Below are 25,372 nucleotides of genomic sequence, written 5' to 3'. Positions count from 1 at the left end.
ACACTGTAAATCATGGAAACATTTCTTTCTTTCAAGCCATTTATTTTCCATTCATGTCACAGTAACCAGCCTTGGGCACAATGACTGAAGCCAGAGACAGGGAGAGCATGGATATTCGTAATATTCACCTTTGCTGCTTTCAAAAAACAGCTGGACGCATGCAGGCGTGAGATGCCGTTCAAATAAAGTAAACTACAGACGCTTTATTCCCGTGAGGAGCAGCTAGATTGCCATGACTACCTCTGCTATTTGTATTCTGCCACAGTGCTGCATGTGCCAAACAACTGTCAGCTATGGGCAACCAGTGAATTCAAACTGCTTCCCTGGTCCTGATCAGGGTCTCAGCAGAGAGAAATACCCCCACTCACATTGGGTTTAGACTGAAAAACACAAAACAGTGGAGGAGGGGGAGAGATTAATTCATGCAAACTCATGAATTTACCGAATCTACAGTAAAATTTACTTTTCAATTGACATTAAATTGAAAATCAATAAATCAATATTTCTGTTCCCCAATTATTACATGTTAAAGAATGAGTCGACTCTTTCTGGACATCAACCTGTAGCAGCTGGAAGACCCTCTTTAGACAGTTGTCTCCTCTGTAGGTGACAATTGGATTCACGTCAGGCAGCATCAAGCTGCTATTTTACTGGTTGAAGTTGAGCAGACATCAAGAATGACACACACACACACACACACACACACACACACACACACACACACACACACACACACGAGAGAGAGCAAGATTTAATCAACAAAGAAAAACAAAATGAAGATTGGAATAGTTTAGAAATAGACTTGGAAAGAAAAGACAAGGTATAAATAAATATTGATGTGGTCCGATGAGGAAGACAGACGTCACAGGGAAAAACAGAAAATCTAGGAGCTTTTAATATATTTTCTCTGAGGACGCATGAGGGGTTAGACACGCTGGTCTACTAGCTCACCAGGAGACGGCCCGTGTAGGTGACGATGAAGGACGAAGGTCCTTCACTGGAGGTTCTACAGTGTGTTTGAACAACTGTAATGTGGAACAAAAGCACACAAATTGCACAAATAAAACGCGATAAACACTGAAACTCTGATTAAATTTGGGTTCAGACTTTTCGTTTGGAGGCGCTCCTCAATGCCCCTAACAGCAACTGCTACAGAGAACTGTGTGTGTGTGTGTGTGTGTGTGTGTGTGTGTGTGTGTGTGTGTGTGTGTGTGTGTTTGCGCGGAAAGACTAACCCTAACAGAAAGTTAAAGCACATAAATAACAATTGATTATACCGCCTACATTCAGCACATTCTTAATTGATTAGATAACAGCAATTAGACTAAATCTCCCCATAACTGTTTTGCTGACATATTACAAGTGTAATTAGATCATAGAAACAAATGTCAGTCTTACGGAACACAATATACAATGGGGGGGGGGGTCCGGCTGCTGATCACAACAAAGCTTCTTGTTTGAAAAAAAATAAAATCATGAAACTGGGAAGTAAAACATTGATTAAAAGACACCCTGGTGGTGGGTGGGGGTGGGGTTGGTGGTGTGGGTGGAGGTGGGTCAAGTTCCTCCCCTCGAGCCCTCTGCTGATGAAGACCAGCGGCTCGTCCTTCTGTCTGCTGGTGTCGCGGGGATTTGGAGAACAGGCGGTGGGTGCTGGCGGGTCACAGCTCGTAGTCGAACTTGTAGTCTTGAGCCAGGTAGATCCTGCGGAGGATGAGGACAGCCAGCGCCAGAGCCAGCACCACGATGAGGAGCGCCGACCCCGTGTGGCTCTCCTGGTGAGGGGGGCGAGGAGCTGGGGGGAAGGTCAGCCTGCTGGCCGCGTCTCTCCCCTCCCTCTGGTGGTGCTGCTGGGCGCGCCGCTGCCGCGGGCTGATTGGGCGCCCGCTCGGGGTCCCAGGGGGCCGAGGTCCCACTACTCCAGTGCCTGGAGATTCCTCCTGTGGAGGAAGATGGTGTCAGATCAGTGTACCCCATAGAAGGTCCCTGCTGCAGTCAGAACACACTGATGGTGAACGCTGGCCACACGAGACCAAACGGCCATCAGGTCCTGACAGGTGCAGCCCCACATCCAAGCATCGCAGCACTCCATCGTTTCTCCAGTCTGAACCACATAACTGATGAGTCAGCCACAGAACGCTGACTCATCCATTTCTGTCTCATGTCTCCACTTTGATCCACCCACCATCAAACATGGAGGCCCTTTGTCTCTGGTGCTGGACCAGCAGACGAACCAGTGAGCAGGGCTGGACCAGCTTTCAGAGAACACATACATTTACTCAATCACAAATAGTGATGTTTGCCTTGCCACCATAATCCAGATGGATAAAAGTACAGAAGTAAAAAATAATTTCAATTTTTAACATTTTCTTACTGTGACATCCTAAAATTAGAGATTTTAATTTTTCTTTGTCTATTATTTGCAACCACAGAGCAGCGGTTCAACACCTATTGACCTGTGTGACCCCAGAGCAGCGGTTCAACACCTATTGACCTGTGTGACCCCAGAGCAGCGGTTCAACACCTATTGACCAGTGTGACCCCAGAGCAGCGGTTCAACCCGTATCTGACCTGTGTGACCCCAGAGCAGCGGTTCAACACCTATGGACCTGTGTGACCCCAGAGCAGCGATTCAACACCTACCTGTTGAGCCTGACTACTTTCAGCAGTTTCCTGGTGTGGAGACACGGATGCGTCTTCCTGGGGGGGTGATGGAGCCTTCCTTTCTGGAACATTGCTCTCACTGGGCTGTCTGGATAAAGTGGACTCTGCCTGTGTGGACACATGATGTTAGTCATCTCCACTGTGCTGGGCTCATGTCTCAGGACTGAACTAATGAACATCATAACAGATTAAGTGTATGCACATCACCACTCACTTTTACTGTACAAATTATTGTACTAGTTAATCCTTCTGGACCGGACCGTGAGCTGATTCTTTGGTGAGTCACTGGTTATTTTAGTTACCATGTGAATTCATCAAAAGAAGCCATTTAGACAGCAATGGATGAATCTCAAACACAAGATGCTGTAGCACATTCAAATAAAAATACCTGCTTGTTGCAAAAGGTGGCATTGCCAATACCATAATATTTCATGCACTGCCAGAGACGTGACCCATAAATAGTCCAACGCAGCACTGCTACACCCTGGCCTCTACTTAGACTAGCAGCTCTGACTACAGGAGGGATCTCAACATTAACTCGATTCCATCACAGCAATTCAATATTTATCTGTATAGTGTTTTTCTCTCTAACAAAAATAATCACAAGAAAAATAAGAATGTGGATTCATTTTAAGCTCAGTGACAAAACAGACATGCTGCAACTTTCTTTTGTATTGCTTTACAATAAAAAACAGATAAACTAAAGTAGAAGGCTAAAGCACAAAGATGATCGGGAGACCGTATCAACACATGTCTAAACTGTAAATGCCCAGTTAAAATCAGCAATAGTAGCCCGAGCTTCTCAGGGTCAGCTGTGGGTCAGTGGTAGAGTGGTTGTCTGTTTATCAGATGTTGGTGGATCGATCTCCAGCCCAGCAGTCCACACGTCAAAGTATCCCTGGGTAAGATAATTAACACCACATTGCTCCCAGTGGCTGTTCCACTGGTGTGAACGGTTCTCGCTGTCACCACCACCGTATGAACGTTTGTGTGAATGGGTGAATGTGAGTCTTAAGGCTAGGATACATAAGTTAAAAAACTCCATTTCTTCTCTGCACTGAGAGGAAAGGAAGCACATAGTAGTAGGTAACGGACGCTGTCAGCTCTCCAACACTGAAATCTGAATCAACTTTGGATCATACATCAGTATGGGGACACACCTTGAAGTTGATCTGCTGGGCCAGTTCTTTAGCCTTGTGATCTTCTGCACTGGGGTTGCTGTTGGGTGTCAGAGCCAGCAGGGCGGAGCGCATGGAGCAGCCACACGTCTCACAGCAGAATTCCTGGGATCTGCCACACGGCAGACAGAAGACAGTGAGGACAACGTGCCTGGAGAGACCCTTTCAGTCTATACAGTACTCAGAGACACGTTTTTACTTCTGCATTCAATGAATCACCAAGTTTCCAAGTGAACAACATGCCTCAGAAATGAAGATGCTACTGTAAACAACAACAACTAAGTTAACGACATATTAATTAAGACTGACACCCAGCATTAATGCATTCCCAGTTAGGCTTGCATGCCAGGCTAAGTGACAAATGAGCCTCTCAGTCATTTTTAAGCACCAGCCCATTCCATTATTACATTTTTCTTTAATATGTCATCAGATCACACGGATGGCTTGTCATGAAGTGAAATAAATGTCTTCCACAATACCAAGAGCACCTGTTATGTAAATGTATTGTATTTATATCCATCCATCCATCCGTCCATCCATCCATCTGATGGCAGTGGAAAACATGGTACACTCTGACTCAATGTCGCCAGCATCCATATTGTACTTATAGAACCCTGAAATGCATTGGTGCTTAAATTCTTCTGCTTTTACTTTACTCGATCAGTAAAAAAAAAGTAAGCAATATGTAAAAACAAAAATGTACGCCTGAAATGTTTTTACAAAAGACAAAGTGCAGCAACATGACTTTGTTGTGCATGCTGTTCACAGTGTTGTGGTAAGTGGAAGACAGCATGAAATCAGACAAAGTGACTGTGACAACAAGTTTTAGAAAGTTAGCAGCCTGCGGAGAGATTCTTTTATTGATTTATCTGCCACAGAAAAGTGTGCTGTCGTCTGGTGCACAGACGTCTGTAATTTGGCTCCTAGATCATGACGCCATGACTTTCAGATGAAGCTGCCAATACATTTCAGGGCTGTGAGAATCCTGCAAACAAATTGGTTTATAACTGGGCTTCAAATTCTGTGTGCAATTATGTGTCTACAACAGTCTTTGTTTGGCATTAAGGGTCTGTTGGCTGTAGTTTTGCTCTCAGTCCATTTGTTCCAACTACATTCACCTTTAGACTTTCACACCAGGCAAGAGCAGCGCCAGTGACAGTATTACCAAGAAAATCTTGTGACTGAAGCTATAAAAACATAAATAAAAGTATAATAAACTGGTGACTTCAAGACACAGCTGTTATTTTTTGAAAACATATTCTTGTTTGAGATTTCCCACTGCCCACCTCAGTTGATTTGTGAGTCACATACTGAGTTTCACAGAAAATAAACTAAAATGGGGAATGACAGAAGAGTGCTGCCTCCATCTCAAACTGAGTAGAGGGACAAACCGTTTTTTCATCAAGGCGATAAACAGCTATGTATTTATAGCAGTGTTCCCTGCCTGTTTAATCTGTGTGCTAATGAAACAGACCCTTGTCTGTCCTTCCAACAGTGCAGTGACGTTTAAACGGACCCAGAGAGTTCCCTGAGAGCATTGTGGTGTGAAATGAAAAGCAACGTGCCAACTCTTGCTCTCTCTAGAGACTAGGTATTCTGGTGATTCTGTAAAACCAGCACTGGCTTGGACAAGCCACTTTCTGCGTTGTGACTCAGAAGTAATCAGCAGGTGACATCTCAGTCCAGGCTCAGGTGTTGATGACAGTACAAGCTAGTATGCAGTGTGTGTTATAACAAAAAACCACATACCAAGCATTTAATGTCAGCAATGATCATATCTGAACCCGTGCAGCCCAAAACACAATATCACATCTCAATGTCTCGCACCATTCATACTCATCTTATCACCACAACAGGGGAACATACATATGCTCTGCAGAATAAACAGATATTCATTTAGCAGTTCTTACTTTTTGGCAAGGGCCCTCCTCTCTTCTGGGGTATAATCAAGAGACCCTATCGCGCCCTCTCCTTTTGTTGGCATGAATCCAATTATAGCTATGAGGGCAGTTCGGACTGGAGGAAGAACACATAAAGACAGGACACAATGAAAACAAGAAATACTTTGAAACAGAATGTTCAACGTTGCTGGGTAAAACAGAGACAGTTAAATAACTCGACAGGCTGCACATGTCATGGTGTTCACCGGCTGTGTTACATAAGTTGGGATGATGCTTTGTTGCCTGAGCTTAAGCCTGGATTTACCCTGGCCTCTGTGAGGACATCCACCACGCATCTGCAGTCACACGTTCTCCAGCTGGCACGAGACGCCACCTACGACGCGGTCGGGTCTGGGGTTTGTTTGCGTCCATCATGACGGACTGTGTTTCACCCAGTCTGTACAACACGACCACTATATCTGACTGTCTGTACATATACACCAGTATGTAGCACGTGTGTGTGTGTGTGTGTGTGTGTGTGTGTGTGTGTGTGTGTGTGTGTGTGTGTGTGTGTGTGTGTGTGTGTGTGTGTGTGTGTGTGTGTGTGTCTGTGTGTCTGTGTGTGTCTGTGTGTGTCTGTGTGTGTGTGTGTGTGTTGAAACTTGTCTTCCGGCATAGGATATGAACTGAAGCAGGAGCCGTCAGTAGGGAGTCTAATCCTGGAATCATCACAGCGGGCCTGCCTCTGTACAATTATCCAGCTAGACCTCCTGTGGTCACTTGAAACAGGATGAGACTCAACACGTACAGTACAACACTACACAACACTTTACCAGCCCAGAGGGGTAAGTCAAATTTCTACGGCATGGCCGGCCATGTACATTATGCTGGGACAGTTTGAGAACAGTTCTTGTCTTTGATTTGATAATATCGATTGAGTCTTTTTGAGTTATAAACATCCGACATCAGGAGAAATGAAAGTATTCCCTTCTGCCAGTAAAGATAGTCTCCATTTGGTAGCAGAGATGTGTGAAATTAGTTGACTTGTTTAGTGAATATGATCGCACCAGAACAACACCCTTTTCATGTACTGTATACTGTTTAAATAACATTTCAATGTCTAAATCTTCATCAACTGGGAATTCATGTCATTCATTAACACTGCATGTACAACACACGTTGCCCGAAAATACTGCAGATTCACTGTAACTCCTGAGAGAAGCTGCTGCTAAATCATGAATATTTTTGCCCAACCAACACAGGACCTTAACGTAATTAATACTCAAGTGGTACAGCACTGCTCTAGGAGGAAAAATATTCATTCTTGATAACTCTCCACATTCTCTCCACAAAACACTGACCTTTAGTTGGTGGAAGAAAAGGAAAATGGGCTGCATGCAGAGAACCTGGATACTTACTGCTCCATGAGGGCTGCCAAGTTTCTGGATGGTGTCCAGAGATGCTCAAACAAATCTTCTTCCCAACTTCAAATCTTCCATTCGGCTAGAAGGAAAGGAAAAAAAGAAGACGAGGTTGGCAATTCAATGAAGAAACAGTAAAACACACTTTCAAGGGTTATGACAAGTAGACAGGAAATACCTGTTTGACACAGTAGAGTGTTGTGAAAGACGAAATGAAAATTCAGACAGTGAAGGAAAACTGAGAAATTAACATATAAAGGAGAAAAAGAAAGTGGACGGTGTCTGTCATGACAATTCAGAGTCCTCTGGCTGACTTTCCTACGCGTTAAAAATACCTCACTTCCCCCCCTGACAGTGGGATGACAACCGAGGCTTTCATCTGATAACTGCCACTTCATCTGTTCCAAACAGAAGACTCTGAGGGTTGAAAGATGACGTCCATTTTTCGCTCTTTGATCATATTATTTGAGAACATCAGGTTCTTCCTCAGCAGGAAGATAATGAGAAAGGATCCAGCCTTGGCCTGGTTCTGTCTTACCGTGAGGAGGATAATGCTAGGGGGCTTCATGGGGTACTCTGGTGGAAGCACAATCCTTCCGTGGTAAACCCCATCATCAAAATCAGAATCTGGGGGTCCTCGCACAGAGAAGTGCCATTCAAAGAGGTTGTCCTGTAAAAAGAGCCAAGAAAAGACAAACTGGGCTCATAAAACCTTTGACTCCACAAAAAACTGTGATGCTTGGTAAAATAACAGATTGTTTATGTGTAATAATCCAAACTCAAGAGAAAACAGTAGAAAGATAATAAATTAAATTCTGACCCCATCAATTGCATCAAATTTTGTTAATACATGTTACTTGAATTAAAGTTTCCTGAATTGGATGTTAGCAACACATTTCAAACAGGTTGGAACAGGGAAAGAAGACGAGAAAAGTAGCAGAACTGTCAGCAGTTCATACAGAGACATGGTTTCTTGTTGATTGCATCAAGGGAGGGAACAAGGCTCAATTCACAAGCATGTGTGAAACACAACTGAATGAAGGACAGTGGACATGGACGTTTTGTAAAACTATGTACGTAATCACATTTTTGTCAATAAAAGTTAGATTTTAGCTTGAATTAATTAACAATTTAGTGTCCTGACAACCAGGCGAAGACAATCATCAGTGGCTCTAGTTTTTGGGTTGAGTCCCTCACTGTTGGCTCTAGTCGTTCTGTGTGGCTTTCTGCTGATTGTACTTATTGAATCTCTCAGCAGCTCCACAACAGAAATCACTTTGCAGCTTAAAGAGAATTAATGGATGAGATGAGAAATGCTGTGAGCAAAAGGAGGGCAAACATTAGAGACTCATCTGGTTTTCACAAAGAAATGACCATCAGGAATAAAGAAACCAAGGACCATCTATGCCTTACAGCAATAGCCAGAGAAACACTGCTTTACCATAACAACCATTAGTATACCCAGTACTTGGGTTTCATTAGATGCTGTATCACTGCAAAAGCTAAGCTACACTGAGCATTGTGTGTACAATGCATATGTGTTCTCAGACATGACAGGTTTATGACTCTGAAAACAAAGATTTGATACAAATTGCATCGATGAGCTTAAAGCGGACAAAACTTTCACATTCCAAAACACACATTCCTGGGAGCGCAATGCTTCTATATACCTTCACACAACTGAAACAATTTGGCATTAAGTTTCACATCAAAGCACCTGAATATATAAGTAATCCTCAACCTATGAACAAAATTGATTCAAAGAGAATGTTTGTAAGTTGAATTGGTCTTAAGTCGTTATTTACTAGATTTCATTCTATAATCATCATTTGAGGTCATTTTATTGTCATTCCTAATCTAAATCTTCTTCTTTTCCTTTCGGCTTTTCCCTTCAGCGGTCGCCACAGCGAATCAATTGCCTCCATCTAGCCCTGTCCTTTGCATCCTCTTCTCTCACACCAACTACCTTCATGTCCTCTTTCAATACATCCATAAACCTCCTCTTTGGTCTTCCTCTAGGCCTCCTGTCTGACAGTTCAAAACTCAGCATCCTTCTACCAATATATTCCCTATCTCTCCTCTGGACATGTCCAAACCATCTCAGTCTGGCCTCTCTGACTTTATCTCCACAACCTCTAACATGTGCTGTCCCTCTGATGTACTCATTCCTGATCCTATCCATCCTGGTCACTCCCAGAGAGAACCTAAGCATCTTCATCTCTGCTACCTCCAGCTCTGTCTCCTGTCTTTTCCTCAGTGACACTGTCTCTAGACCAAACAACATCACTGGTCTCACCACAGTTTTGTACACCTTTCCTTTCATTTTAGCTGAAACTCTTCTATCACACCTGACACTTTTCTCCACCCGTTCCATCCTGCCTGTACATGCTTCTTCACCTCTTTTCCACACTCTCCATTGCTCTGGACTGTTGACCCTAAGTACTTAAAATCCTCCACCTTCTTGAGCTCTTCTCCCTGTAACCTCACTCTTCCATTTGGGTCCCTCTCATTTACACACATGTACTCGGTCTTACTACAGCTAACCTTCATTCCTCTCCTTTCCAGGACAAACCTCCACCTCTCTAGCTTCTCCACCACCTGTTCCTTGCTCTCACTGCAGATCACATTGTCAGCTGCAAACATCAGAGTCCATGGAGATTCCTGTCTAGCCTCGTCTGTCAACCTGTCCATCACCATAGCGAACAAGAAGGGGCTCAGAGCTGATCCCTGATGCAGTCCCACCTCCACCTTGAACTCCTCTGTCACACCTACAGCCCACCTCACCACTGTCTTACAGTCCTCATACATGTCCTACACCACTCTAACGGTGTCCTTTCATTCCTTTGTTGAAAGGTTGTATTCCGTCTTCCTTGTCGTTGCTGTCCCTGGCGTTGTTCTGTGAAGAAAGCTGCATCCTCCTGGTTCAGTTGTATCCGGGGCGTCGAACATGTCGCCTTCTTCCCTCCAAAGATCCGATTGAGTGCCGACTTCATAGGCAAACTTTAAGTCAGGGCACGCCGTTAGTGCAAGCTGTCTGTTTTTCTCATCGAGGCAGGCCGTGTCCAAAAGCTTGAACGCTAGCACCGCATCTGGAAGCTCCATGTTATACTTTTTCATTCGGTTGTATCGCTGCTCAAAGTCCAATTATGTAGTCTGCCATTGAAACCGAACTGTCTTTCATTAAACGATTGAACTGCACATATGCTTCATACGCCCGGTCCTTTTCCTCTTGTTGAAACACGCCATCCAGTTTGTCTAATAATGTCTTCATACCGTTATCCTCATCCAAGTAATCTGCTGGTATTTCCATAGCAATTTCTTTGGCTCGTCCTTCCAGTCCCAAAGCCAAGGCCAGTGCTTGCTTCTTCTTCTCGAGTTCGGTGACCCGCGCCCATATATCAACGTCATTTTTCCAACATTCATACGGTCTGGTTTCGTCAAACTTCGGCGGTACTCTATAGTTTGCAGCCATCTTTGAACCATCCTCTGCTACCAATGTTGATATTCATTTAGTAAACACGTTTATTCAGTTTCATTGACTTTTATTTCTCCACAGCAGCAGCCGACATGCAAACAGTTTTCCTCCAAAAACCATAGTAAACTGAACTCATGCTCTCGCTGCACATGCAATTCCGTAAAGGAGAACTGTTGTAAAGTGTGCAATATAGAACAACACATGTTAACAATACTTCTCTGCCACTCCAGACTTCCTCATACAATACCACAGTTCCTCTCTGGACACCCTGTCATAAGCTTTGTCCAGATCTACAAAAACACAATGCAGCTCCCTCTGGCCTTCTCTGTACTTCTCCATCAACATCCTCAAAGCAAATACTGCATCTGTAGTACTGTTTTTTGGCATGAAACCATACTGCTGCTCACAAATGTTCACTTCTGCCCTTAGCCTAGCTTCCACTACTCTTTCCCATAACTTCATTGTATGGCTCATCAGCTTTATTACTCTGTAGTTGCCACAACTCTGCACATCTCCCTTGTTCTTAAAAATGGGCACCAGCACACTTCTCCTCCATTCCTCAGGCATCTTCTCACTATCTAAGATCCTGTTGAACAACCCAGTCAGAAACTCTACTGCCACCTTTCCTAGACACTTCCAAACCTCTACAGGTATATCATCAGGACCGACTGCCTTTCCACTCTTCATCCTCTTCAGTGCCCTCCTCACTTCATCCTGACTAGTCTTTGCTACATCCTGGTCCACAACAGTCACCTCTTCCAGTCTTTGTTCTCTCTCATTTTCCACGTTCATCAACTCTTCAAAGTACTCTTTCCATCTTCCCATCACACTACTGGCACCTGTCAATAGACTTCCTGCTGCATGTCCTTGCCATCTCTATCTCTCTGTCTTGCCAACCGGTATAGATCAGTCTCTCCCTCCTTACTGTCCAACCTAGCATACAAGTCATCATAAGCCCCTTGTTTGACCTTTGCTACCTCTACCTTCACCTTACGCTGCATCTCCCTGTACTCCTGTGTACTCTCCTCCGTCCTCTCAGTGTCCCACTTCCTCTTGGCTAACCTCTTTCTCTGTATACACTCCTGTACTTCCTCATTCCACCACCAAGTCTCCTTATCTACTTTCCTTCCAGATGACACACCAAGTACTCTCTTACCTGTCTCCCTGATCACATTAGCTGTAGTTTTCCAGTCATCTGGAAGCACCTCCTGACCACCCAGAGCCTGTCTTAACCCCTTCCTAAAAGTCATGCAACACTCTTCCTTTTTCAGCTTCCACCATTTCGTCATCTGCTCTGGCTTTGTCCTCTTCATCTTCCTCACCACCGGAGTCATCCTACACACCACCATCCTATGCTGTTTGGCTACATTCTCACCTGCCACTACTTTGCAGTCACTGATCTCCTTCAGGTTACACCGCCTACACAAGATGTAGTCTACCTGTGTGCTCCTACCACCACTCTTATAGGTCACCCTATGTTCCTGCCTCTTCTGGAAGAAAGTATTCACTACAACCACTTCCATCCTTTTTGCAAAGTCAACTACCATCTGTCCTGTGTATTCCTCTCCTGGATATCAAACCTGCCCATCACCTCCTCATCACCTCTGTTTCCTGCACCAACATGTCCATTGAAGTCTGCACCAATGACAACTCTCTCACCTCTAGGCATGCTCTGCATCACTTCATCAAAGTTCACCCACAATTTCTCCTTCTCCTCTAGCTCACATCCTACCTGTAGAGCATACCCACTAACAAAGTTGAACATCACACCTTCTATTTCTATCTTCAGACTCATCACTCTATCTGACACTCTTTTTACCTCCAGGACATTCCTAACAAACTCCTCCTTCAAGATAACTCCTACTCCATTTCTCTTCCTATCTACACCATGATAGAACAACTTGAACCCTGCTCCTAAACTTCCAGCCTTGCTACCTTTCCACCCGGTCTCCTGGACACACAGTATGTCTACCTTCCTCCTCTGCGTCATTCCTACTTTAAATACTACAGTACTATTCCCTAAGAATGACCAGAAACAATTACAGGACATCAAAACAACACATAATAAACAATAACCAATGCAGTTATGTTCCCGAGTGTACAAAGTTAAAATTTGACCTTGACCTTGTTTTTTCAAGGTCAAGGTCATCATCTCATTTTCATCCCCTTTGCTGCCCGAGTAATGTGCTTTTTGTTTCATCTTTCTATCTGCAACGGTTGCGAAGATATTTGGTGGGCTAACTAACAGACGGATAGACAAACCAACACACAAACACTGAAAATTACAATATATCGCCGCTTTGAAGCTGGATGTAATAAAATACTATAGTACTATAATGTAACTGTATACACTGACGTGAATGTCACTTCCTGGTCATCAAAAGTCAGACATGCTTTATGTTCGATTACTGTGTTTTATTTAATTTTCTCAGCTCACTCAACCAATAGTTAATGTCAACTGGCAAAACATTTAGAGTTCAGCCGTTAATCATTCTGGGCAGAAACCTAACCTGGCCAACATTGGTTCCTACATCATTTAGTTCCTACAGGAGGATGACCCTGTCAAAAATTAATAAAATATGAACTAACTGCAAGCAGGTTGAAACAGAGTTTTCTTATAGGTAGTCTATCGTCTACATTGCTGCTCTAACTTTCGCCCTAACCTGAATTGTCTTCAATCTCCATGTTGGTGAACGTCTCTATGAACACATACATGAACACTAACACTTTTTTTTGTTTTGTTTCCCGCTCAGAAGTTCACAGAGATGTGGATAAAAGAAAGACGAAACGCTGCAGATGAGACCCCATCAGGAAAGACCACAGAAGTCTGACAATAGAGAAAACAGTATACTTAGTCTGATATTTTAACATGACATGAAATCTTAGGGGTGTTAATGTTACGCTGCTCTGTTGTGGCAGAAAGGGGAACTACAGTAGCCGGACATGGCAGTGCATGGTTGTTCATATCTGTGAATGGTTATAGGTCGGATGTTCCTATCTTGAGGACTACCTGTATATGAAGTAAATAATAAGAACCTAAGGCTAAGTGGTATGAAAACAAAATTTTCATTCTTCTTTAATTGACAGCACAACCTAACGACAGGTGCACTGATCACAAACTAGGAAGAGAAAGGGTGTGTCTATGTACGTGTGTATTTGTGTAAACCCGACTGTTTTCTGTTTAGTTATCTCAGGTTAAGGAACAGTTAGTTAGTGTTAGTGTTCATGTTAGAGAATGGCATTGTTTTATTATTCCCTATATATGCAAAGCATGTTGTGTTTCTTTGAAATGAATGGTGGCAGTTAAATGAAACCTGTCTCCTTCTAGGTCCTTCAGTGCAGGTGCATGACGGTAGCTTACCTCCAGTGGTTGTGCATGATAGTGCTCTGTGGGTTCCCTCAGCTCAGCAGCCTCCTTCATCAGCCTCTTTACCGCTGGTTAGTCAAAGGAAACAAAGGCAAAACGACTGATGACACTTTGTGTAGGGTTCACCTCATCACTAGTTTACAAACTCATTGCTAGCATTAAGCAACCCAAATAGCAAGCCTTGTTTGGAAAACACTAAAATTCCAAATTTTGAACAAGAGAAATAAACTACCCCTGATTTCCAGATACAGAGAGCTGCACATGTGCTGCCCCCCTGGGTAACAGGATGCTAACACAGATGGAAAACAAATGGGAAGAGCATGCAGATGGACTTGGCTGTATCTAAACACAATACAGAAAGTCAATACAGAAAGCTAAAACTCACGTTGACTCACACATTCATACAACCATGAGGAAAATCCTACAACATCCAAGTAGGTAGAGCTGAAATGATTGGATAACTACTTAAACAATCCTTCAACAAAAACTATACACAGCAATATGAAGACTGAATAATCATTTCAATTATTGCTTTAGCAAAAAGAATAAATTTACCCCATAGAGATACTGTCAGTGCACTTTGTAAATGCATGGACATATCAGATTAAAACTTTGCCTATTAGTTGCATGTAAAAGATGAGCAGACACTGAGCAGATGATATCAGGAGTCCTGATCCTGCTGTATGCTACAAACACAGCTGAACCACTGAATTATTATTTTTTTATGCGCTTAAGGGGTCTCCTTCTACCCACGGCAGCATTTTGTGAGTTTCTGTTCTGACAAGCTCTCAGAATGAGGCACCAGGAAAACATCTGCTGGCATTAACCCTTGTGTTCTAACCCCAGCCTGCATCACACCCAGGCCTGCTGGGTTAATCTGACCACAAACAACCTCATCTGTCATGGAAGGATTCTCACACAAGTCCTGATGATGATGGTGATGATTAAATCACTGTCCTGACAGTAAAGGACACACACAAGCTCCTTGGTATAATGCTTACTACCAGCTCCACGACTCACAGCTAAGAATGGCTGTGAGTCCTATATAAATATGTGTATTTATATATATAAACACACACACACACACATACACATGTACAGTTGCGATCAAAGTAATAGCAGTGTCTTTAAAAAGGTGAGTAATTGTCAAAATGAAATAAATTGTACTTTAATGAACAAATGCATTGGGAACACTGCACATTCTATTTCAAGGCAAAAAAATTGGAAAAAGTAATTACATTTTATAATATTTCACAGAAAGTCAAGAAAAGTAATGTTCAAAAAAATAGCAGCGCTGAAGAAGAAGAAGTGTACTTTATTAATCCCCACAAGGGGAAATTACATAGAAATTGACATCTGTCTTTGGAAACTCAAAAATGTATAAAGAATTTATTTGCTGAATATCCTAAACTAATATTTAGTGTGATAACCACAGTTTCTGATAACTGCTTCACATTTGTGGTTCATGGAGTCGGCCGACTTCCTGCACCGGTCAACAGGAACTCCAGCCCAGGACAATTGTTCTAGGTTCCACAATTCCTCTACATTTGCCTCTTGAACAGCATTTTCAATGAATGAATGAAAATTTGATAGTTTATCATGAGGTCATGAGTAATACGAACACGTGCTGATGTCACAGTCTCAGAACCATGTGGGCAAAAACCTAATAGAAACTTCAGAAAAGCTGCTGCACCATTGGACGGTAACATCAATTAGTATGCTTCAAATGTTTAACGCTCAACTAGTAGAGCTCTACCAGCTACCAGCCAACTGCAAAGGGGAAAAAGGATGCGGCTGAAAATGAAAGTAATTGTGAAGAGGAAACTGGAACTAAGAGGTATTCATCGAGGCAAAATTGCTTCAGGACGACTAGGATACTGAGCTGGAAATGGAGACTGTGAAATGGGCACCGCAGAAGACGATGTAGGGCAGCAGTTGGGATGGGTGGGAAACCCAATGAGAGGAATGAAGGTGAGGCATCAGCAGAAGGGTTGTGAAACAGTGGAGCTGAGACATGGTCTGTGTTCCATCGGATTTCAAACCAGCCACAGTAATCCCTCAGTGCATACACATGAACAGCGAGGAGTCTGCGTGCATATGTGTTTGTGTGTGTGTGTGTGTGTGTGTGTGTGTGTGTGTGTGTGTGTGTGTGTGTGTGTGTGTGTGTGTGTGTGTGTATTTACAGGGAGGCGGACGGGAAGCAGATCCCTTTTTTACTGCATCATCTGCATCCAAGCATCACATGATCTGGATGCTGTGCATTGAAAGAACCGTTCAGACAGCTGCATTCCAGGGTGATGAAACTCCAGAATGATTTATGGCAGGAGGTGAGCTGATTCTACAGTCACTTTCTAATGCAGAACTCCACACAGATTAATGTGTCAGTGGAAGAAAACTAAAAAATGAGTTAAGACCTGAGCTGAGCTACATTTCCATGAAAAAAATTAATTTGTTTGGTAGATGTTAGCTTTTGGGAATGATGGTGTACTCCTTACAGCCCTGGACCACAACTGGAAAGGCAGGTCTGTTCTAGAACTTCATTTGTCCCCATGGGCATCTGCTTACTTAAAAAACATTTTGTGGGTAAAAATAAATAAATAAAAGATAAAATAATAAATACAACAGATAATTTAAAAAAGTTGAGAGAAAATTTAAATCTCACTGAATCTTCACTGGATGCATGGAGGAACTTAACTGGTTAAGTTAGCTGGGATAGGCTCCAGAAACACCTGTGACCCACTGACGGAAAAGTGACTGAACACAATCATAGTTGTCTTGTCTGTAAGAAAATGGATGGATGAACTTCCTTTCAGAATTTTTCCTTTTACTTGACATTACACTACTGAGCCCTCCTAACAAAGGTGTTTACAGGTGTTAAACCTCTTCATTGTACTCAGCATCTCAACCCTGTTGATAGTCTGATGAAGAACTCAAAACTTGAACTATGAACTATTTAGCATTGACCGATTGTGATTGATTGTGGGATGACACTGGGAGGAATAGTGGGACAATACCGAGAGGAATAGTGGGACAACACTGGGAGGAGACCATGACTTCCCAGTTCACCTCAGGTTGATGTTAATGATCAATAAATCAATCAAGTTCTATTTATAAAGTGCTAGATCATGGAAACATATTTCAAAGCACTTTAACAGACAGAAAAACCCAACTGAACCCTCCAGAGCAAGCATAAAGCGACAGTGGCGGGGAAAAACTCCCTCATTGAGGAAGAAACTTCGGGCATGACCCAGACTCTTTTTGGTGGCCATCCGCCTTGACCAGTTGGATGGAAAGTCTAGTGTAATCTCTGCTCACTTCTATACATACGATATGTAATTCCACTTCCATCACTGATAAACTATTAGATAAATTAAGAATCAACAGAAACCATAGAAAGTGCAGGACGTTTCTCCGTGCAGCTCCATATGTACAAACTAACACATTCAAGAACAGCCAGGAAGTTTAACTGTGCAGCAGCCTGTGAACAATCAAACATGCAGCTGTCAGTGCAGTGACAGCTCCATCCATCACTAATGGACAAATACACGCATGAGGAAAACCTCAGAAGATTTTGCATGAAGAATATTAATGCTTTCAGAATAAGTCTGAAGTTGGGTGAATGACATCTGAGCAAGTAGGATTCAATCACTCTTCTATTCACTCATACATGAGGTATGCTGGTGGAGCATGAAGGGTCTTGCTGGCCCTTCACCATAACAGATTAGAACCCTGGTCTATATGTGTATATACATACACAGACACAGATGTAAATACCATAAACACACCAGTTCCATCCTAAACATTTCAAGAACACCTGAACTACAGAAGCCACTGGCTTCACAAATGAAAACGCTACTCAAGATGTTTGTGAGAACACAGAATAATTATTAATCAGAGGAGACAGCAACACTTACAAAAAACTAAAAGGAAGCAGTAATTATAATGAAAACAGGAATTTGGTGAATTACCAAGGAGAAATGACATGAGGTATGTTTTAAAATTAATTTTTTACCTATGAGAGTAGGTGCAAGGGAAAAATTCATTCTGCCAATGTGACCCCAGGAGGGAAACTTGAGAATGGAGGACATGTGCTGCATAACGGAGTGTGAGGAGGAAATAGACATTTGTCGAGGTTTAGTGATGTGTATGTGTCTATCTCTCGCCTGCCTGAAAAGTGTGTAACAGGCTACCAGATCTGAGAGACAGGAAACATGAAGTCACGTGAATCAGGACAGTTTCGGCTATCATTTATTTCGATGCAATGTGGCAAATATATGATTACAGTCCACCAGATTAAATTAGTTCCATATACTTTAATCTTAAACTATTGTGACCTGGTAATGACTTTTTATTTTAGACAAAGTGCATCATATGAGGATCACTCTCCTACCTATGCTACAGACAGCCCCCTCTTCCCTGCTCTTGCTCTGTCAAGCACAGCAGCATCCTCTACAGGTCCAGTCAAACAGAATGAGAACGCCTCTCACTGGCAGCTGTACTGTCAAAATGTGGACATCAGGAGCTTAAAAGGTGCCAATTCCTTTGTTTGCCACAGAAACACAAAAGTCTCCATCTACTCCTAACATCTGCCGTCTTGATTTTCAAATGTAGCTTTCTTAGAAAAATGATGCTTGTATGTATTTCACTTAATTGGACTGCATTATTAATGAGACTCAGCATACAGGTCAAGCTCATAGATAGGTGGCTATCGGTAAAAAGTGGAGCAGTCATCTTCTAATCACCAAGAGCCTGTGTGGAACGGATGGAGGAAACATCCCAGACACAAAGGCGATGCTGGGTCAGGCCATACTTTAATCCAAATGACCAACATTTCATTGATGTATGCCTGTCTTTACAGCCAGGTCAGTGAGGTGCAGCTGCTCTTGGCAAAATGCAGATTCTGACATCAATCAGTCAATCAGTCTATATTTGTATAGCGCTTAATCACATCAGCAGGCAGTTCAAAGAGCTTTCACAGACAAAACTTGATGGAAACCCAACAGAACCGAACAGACATGAATACCACACATTATCTCATTACAAAATATTTTAATTGCTTTACACGTTTTTCAAAGATTACAGAAGTACCACCCATCAATAAACAGGCAGGTCATAACTTTACTTAAGACTGATCTGACATGTTTTGTTTGTTCAGTACGCCCTCGTTCCTTTCTGTTAATGTGTTCCACAAAGCACACGCAATTAACAAATAGCAATAGAGCAAAAAAACTATTTATTTTATTATTTACGGTAATTTAAAAGTTTATGAACCCTCCCCATACTGATATTAAACCACATTCTATCAGTATTACCTTTTCCCACAGTATTATAAACTGCAATTTTGTGTCTCACATAAGTCCGAGACTGACGGAACAGAGTGCACTTCTGGATGCCGTCAGCCAATAGAATGCAGGTACTGTATCACTTGACTGCCTACCAAAAATCCGCGATAAGGTGAAGTCGCAAGTGTTGATGCGCGAATGTGTGTACCTTGTTGTTCCATAGTTTATGATGTTGAATTTTGCCCCTGAGTGGGAGTGGGATCCTGGAACACAACGCTATATTGGGACAGACATCAGAGGTGGCAGCAGCTCAGTCCATCAAGTTTTGGGCTGGTGACCAGAGGATGGCCGGTTTGAGACCCGCATGTGCCAAAACATTTGGAGTGAGGTGCCAGTTCACCTTTTAAGCACTACCGAGAAGCCCATGAGCAAGACATCGTCCCCAACTTGCTCATTTGGGTGCACCATAAAGGAGCTGCCTGCCGCTCTACCTCCCCATTACTTGCATGCCCACAGGCCCCTGGTGTGTGTTAACGGCCTGTAGCCACATATATATGTGTGGGATTAATAAAGTTGATTTCATATCATTTCAATAAAACTGAAGTACATCCTTAATGATACTGGAAAAATATTATGCAGTTGTTTTTGTTTTATGCAACACCTGCTGCAAAATGCAAGAGGAATTTTCACTACATATCTTGAAATGCTATAAACCTTTTGGGAAAGACTGAATGATTCTAAAAGATTTTTTCCAATGCCATAAAATGCACATCAGCAAATTCGAGATAACAATCACAACAGTAGTTGTATGCATGTCTGAAACTGTTTTAAAGTTGCTTCGTATGAATATTTGCACTGCTGTCACCTGGTTGGCATTAGCTTTGTTGCTACATGCTGCTTTGTGTGTGCCTATGTTTTCCTGCAGCAGGTATGTTTAATCAATAGTAACCTGTATGCTTACCCATTTTGTGGATTTCTACAAGAAATGCATGTAGATGCTGTACATTACTACCTCTCATACTGAAAATCAGAGGGGACCACAGTATCTCTGATCTCCACACATCTCTTACCACCACTGTCCCTGTCAGAGCCTGCACACAAAATTTGGCAGGGAATTCTTCATATCCTCTGCTAAATTTGGTGTCCTATGAACATTTGAGCTCCAATTATAAGTAGGCATGACATGGGAAAGCCCTCTCCACACAGGACCCTCTGGCCTCTATTGGGTTAGCACAGGCCCAAGGCAATAGGGTGATAATCCTTGCATGCCAAATCATATTATGCAACACATATTTTGAGTGTTTGCCACTGGGAATGGTTCAGAGTGGGCCAGAGGAGAGGAAACACGGTTGCATAATAAGGACTCGAAAGATGTGAAAGGTTGAAAGCATAGAGGAGGGGCAGAAAAACTTCTCAGCACTTTCCTTATCGTTCTTTTCTTTGAGATGCTTCCACCATATGGAGCTAGATGGTAATGCCAGAATTAAAAATGAGAGTTGATTGAATTGACTCTTGAATGAGGTGAAAATAACATGGTATGTTCAAATACAGTACATATGGAACACTGTAAAATTTACATACCAGTGAATGACCTGTAACCATTAAGCGACAATGGGCGGAAATGTGGATGTGATCTGAAGGAATGTACAAAGGGCTGTCATTGATCAAAAGAAAAAGGCTGGGGGTTTTTTAATTTCCTATTTCAGGCTGTTAACATTTTCTAGTATTTCTCTTTCATGAGTGCAAAGAATTTAAAACTGTATTGAACTTTTGTCAATGCCGGACATGGACCAGCAATCCTCCAATGTAATTGTGGACTGACCTACTGCCTATCCGTTAAAAACCCTACTATGTTTTGTAAAGATTCACTGTGTACCTGTTTAGACCACTTCATTCATCTTCTATACTCAGTTCTTCCGCTGTCGAGGGTAACGAGTGTTTGACTGCGACAGAAGCCTATCTCGGCCAACTGGGGGCATGAGGCAGGGCACACTCTGGGCATGACGCCAGTACACAGTGGGGCCACACAGAGAAAAACCATGCACGCACATCACATCTACAGGCAATTTGGATCAGCCAATTAACCTGAGGCTCATCTTTTTGGAGGTGTGAGGAATCTGAAGAGAACCCACGCAGACACAGGGAGAACACGCAAACTCCACACAGAGCGGGACTCGAACCGAGAACCGCCTTGCTGTGCGGCCACAGCACTACCCACTGCACAATTTAGCCGCCCACATCTTATATTATAAATGAAAATAGTGACAATTAGTCACCACCACTGTATTTGTGCAAATTTTAAAATTACTTCTACATAATACAGAGGAGTAAGGATTTGGTGCAGTCCATGAGTTATCCAAACTTATGCTGTGAACTTTAGACAGATGTTCCCTCTTCTGCCATTTTCTCCCATCTGGAACAGCTCCATCATTTTACTAACGCTATAGATTCAGATTATTGCACAAAAGTGAATTAATCTGTAATTAAAATATACAATTACAGATTAGAATATCCCCCCAAATACTGTACTCCACTCCCCTGTTGGTATGGAAGACTTCAGAGTGATTAACCTCTAACTTGTGCTGAGTAACCAATCACACACTCATGAAGGGAGGGTTAAGAGTAAGAGCGCAGGCCGAGAGGGGGTGTTGATTCAGAGCCAATTTATTTGATCAACAATCACACAACGTTAATGTTTGATTGATGATAATTCTTTTACACATGACTTGATAAATGCCGTATACGTCCCCTATACCAGTATCTCTACTGGTTTCAGGGATATACTACACAAGACTCCAACACCACATCAATGTCATCAATTACTCCACATACATAAATAAATGGAATTTCCTCCAACGTGTAATGTTACGTTCCTCCCTGCTGAAGAGGGCTACTCTGACTCCAGATTAGGAAAATAAACCACGGGGCCCCCAAAACCAACCCAATCATCCAAATTGTGGGAATTCTTCAAACACAGAGATGGGATAACACTAAGTTTGAGACCTTAAAGAGCATGTTGATATCTTTTGACAATATAATAGCATCTGAAACTGTTAAAGTGTCTAACCAACAGGTTACTGTCTGCTGAAGAGATGGATATGATCATTATATTCTTGTAGAGAACACTGGCAAGATCATCTTCTTGTTTTGACTATCTATGATGTTAACAAACCTCGTTGTTCCAGGAAGAATGTAAATACGGTTATGCTCTTAAAAGGCTAATATCTGGAAGTGGATAAGAGTATGAACATCTGTCAAAATGCAACGGATGAACTAGTTGAAAACATTTTATGTCTGGGCTTGCACTAGGAGGTAGTATGACTAAGCCACTGTGGCTCAGTGTAAAATAATTGAGTAAGCCACAAAAAGCCACATTCTGTGTCCAAGACAGCGATGCAGCGTGCCGCACCAACGAGCAACACTTGTCACGGGGTATTGCATAGTTTTGTACTAATATTTTTTTTCTCAATATTCGATAGTATGATTTTTTGTGTATGTGTGAGGGAAGGGGGGGTATCCTGCCGTGGAACCCCACCACCACCACCACCAACACCATTGGTATGCCATAGTTTAGTTTTGTTTGTTTTTTAATTCGATAATGATTTTTCATTTCAATTTAAAAAAGCATGAAAAATAGCGAGCGAGGTGAATACACATTTACATGCATCGCTGTTTATTCCTGCTGGTCATAGGGATCAAAAGTCTAAGACTACAAAAAAGTACTGATATTATCTTTCATTTACCTTCTGATCGGTCTGTCACCACTCCTACCCCCTCTCAGCATTCACCATTTGTTGTTCAATTAGAGTTTTAATACAAAAACTACTATAAAACACTATTTTCAATTTCTTTCAATCGATAGTCCTCGCCTTGTCGTACACCAATTCCCAGATTTAGCTTGTAAAAATAGAATCCTTTTTTTTTCATTGGACGAGATGAGGTCATGACCCATGTGCATATTTACTGATCGGCAGCGTTCGGGTCACTTCGGCTATTTTCGTCGGTATGCGGAAATAGCTGCATGCTTTTGTTTTCTTATGTTATCGCTCGGGGATTTTCGTGAGTCCAAAAAGTTGTAAGTTTTAGCCTTTTTTTCCTAAAAATAAGAACGCCACTGTGGCTACACGGGCTAAAAACCTTGTAGCCACTCTGGGATTTACTTTGCCTATGGCGTAGTGGCAATTGGCTAGCACAAGCCCAGCATGTCTGAGTTTGTTGATTACATGTTGTAATGAGAGAGATGATTGTTGATTCTGAGGGACGGGAATTCCACAAGTCTATTGGCTTCTACCAGTCAGTCCTTTTTTTTTTCGGATGTTATTGTTGATGTTGTAAATGTGATGAAGGTGTGAAGTCTGTTATATTAACATGTCCAACAACAATAAACTAAATAAATAAAAAAATTAAATTAAATTAAATCTAATGAAACAGTCTCCTACGTGCTTTGTAAAACTGAAAGATTGCCTTAATTCTACGTTATGCAACGCCCAAATCACACACTGTTTCAAGTGGTCTTAGTGAGATAATTAGTGTGTCGGTGGGTGAAGTGAAAGATCTTATTAGTACTGTATTACAACTCTCTGCTCAACATGGAGCCAATCAGCATACATCAGCAAAACTGACAGCTCGCTGACTCCAAGTGACACGATTAACTAGAAAAAGCTGACAAGCTAACTCCTGGTAGTTTAACACAGAATGGAAATAAATTAGGTTTACACAATTTGACTCTTCTGTTTTGGTCATTTTTACAAGTTTTGACTGGATAGATATGTAAGGAGAAGGAGGTGAATATCTGGTGAATACAGATGGAGACAGAACAAGTGTAATGAATGGAGCATTCAATGCAAAATTTTAAAAAATTAAAATTTTTATAAAAAGTTGAATTTAACCTGACAGCATTACTGCTTCATTGTGTCACAACTCACCGACATGGATTTATATTTATTATCATCTGATTTCTGCCCTCCAAACATCTCAAAATGCAAATCAGAGAACTAAAGGCGGCCTTGCCCCTGAACTCCTTATAGTCAGCTCAGTTTTTTGCCTATGTATTTCTATTTCTCTTTCTCTTTGTGACGATAAAAAATAACATTACTATTTAATACTAAACTCGACACTTAAGCTAATTATATTTCAACAGCTGGGATAGGTTCCAGCTCCCGTGACAGCTTTATCTGCAGTCGCGGGTCACAGGGAAAATGGATGAAAATTTTAGCATTTAATGCTAAAAGTAATCTACAGACTAATCAAATAATACATCAAAATTGATCAAAAAGAGTCATCAGTCGCAGCCGTAATTCTGAACATGAGAAACCACCTGATAATTCCACCTGAGCAGCACCAGTAGATCTAGAATCCAGCTGTAACCCAACATTTTAACGTGTTTTCTAACAGTCTGGGACTCACTGGTCACAAGGACAAGAACTGATCTACAGTGAAAGTCACAGAAATGTTCTCTCTTCTTTGTGACCCCATCCAGTCTTCTGTTACACATCCTCTGCTGTTATTACAACGTTGAACATCCACACAAGCACCACGTAGCCCTTCAGGTCTGGAAGTAGCGTGAGCACTGGGGGCTGGGGGGGATCCCGGTGGACACCCCTCCTGTCTGAAGATGAACATCAACTACAGACAGGCCACAGTGTGAACACACAGTAGATAAAACACACATCACTGCCTGTTTACAGTGTCTCTGAGCCTTATCATCGTGTAAACTGGCAGTGGAACACAGCTGCTGGAGTGTAGTTTACCTGGACTCTTCAGATTGTATTTGCTCTCCATGCTGACAGGTGTGAACACCTGCTAGGTGATCAGCTGCTCTCGAGTTCCTCTGCTAACTGCAGAGCTAGCCACAGCTAGCTACAACACAGCTAGCTACAGCACGTAATAGCCCGGCTGGCTACAACACGTATTAGCCCGGCTAGCTTCCGGAGCAGGTCGGGTGTAGTGTCGGCTGTTCCGCTCCCCGGTGTGTCGGTACGTAGATTAAATAAAACCTCCACTAAACTCTGTCGAAAAAATATTCAGAGTTGTTTCTAAAGTGTTGTTTCCGAGCTTTCGGCTTTGAAGCGGTTTGTTAAACATTTCCTGCATGACGTCATTTGT

The 25,372-nt window shown here is 42.3% G+C and overlaps 1 protein-coding gene across 1 annotated transcript; it reads right to left on the bottom strand.

Moving 5' to 3' along the window:
- ube2j1 (ubiquitin-conjugating enzyme E2, J1) lies at positions 1 to 25,372 on the bottom strand. The gene is made up of 8 exons (XM_068343206.1): positions 25,018 to 25,372; positions 13,980 to 14,053; positions 7,682 to 7,813; positions 7,141 to 7,225; positions 5,753 to 5,858; positions 3,825 to 3,954; positions 2,644 to 2,772; positions 1 to 1,940 (listed from the first exon to the last, which is right to left on the bottom strand). Exons 1-8 carry the CDS (start codon positions 25,046 to 25,048, stop codon positions 1,662 to 1,664), a joined length of 966 nt encoding a protein of 321 aa, XP_068199307.1. The 5' UTR covers positions 25,049 to 25,372; the 3' UTR covers positions 1 to 1,661.

Source organism: Antennarius striatus, chromosome 19, assembly GCF_040054535.1.
Source record: "Antennarius striatus isolate MH-2024 chromosome 19, ASM4005453v1, whole genome shotgun sequence".
Classification (NCBI taxonomy): Eukaryota; Metazoa; Chordata; class Actinopteri; order Lophiiformes; family Antennariidae; genus Antennarius; species Antennarius striatus.
Note: the sequence above shows the minus strand (reverse complement) of the source record. Positions and strands in the feature narration are given on the sequence as shown.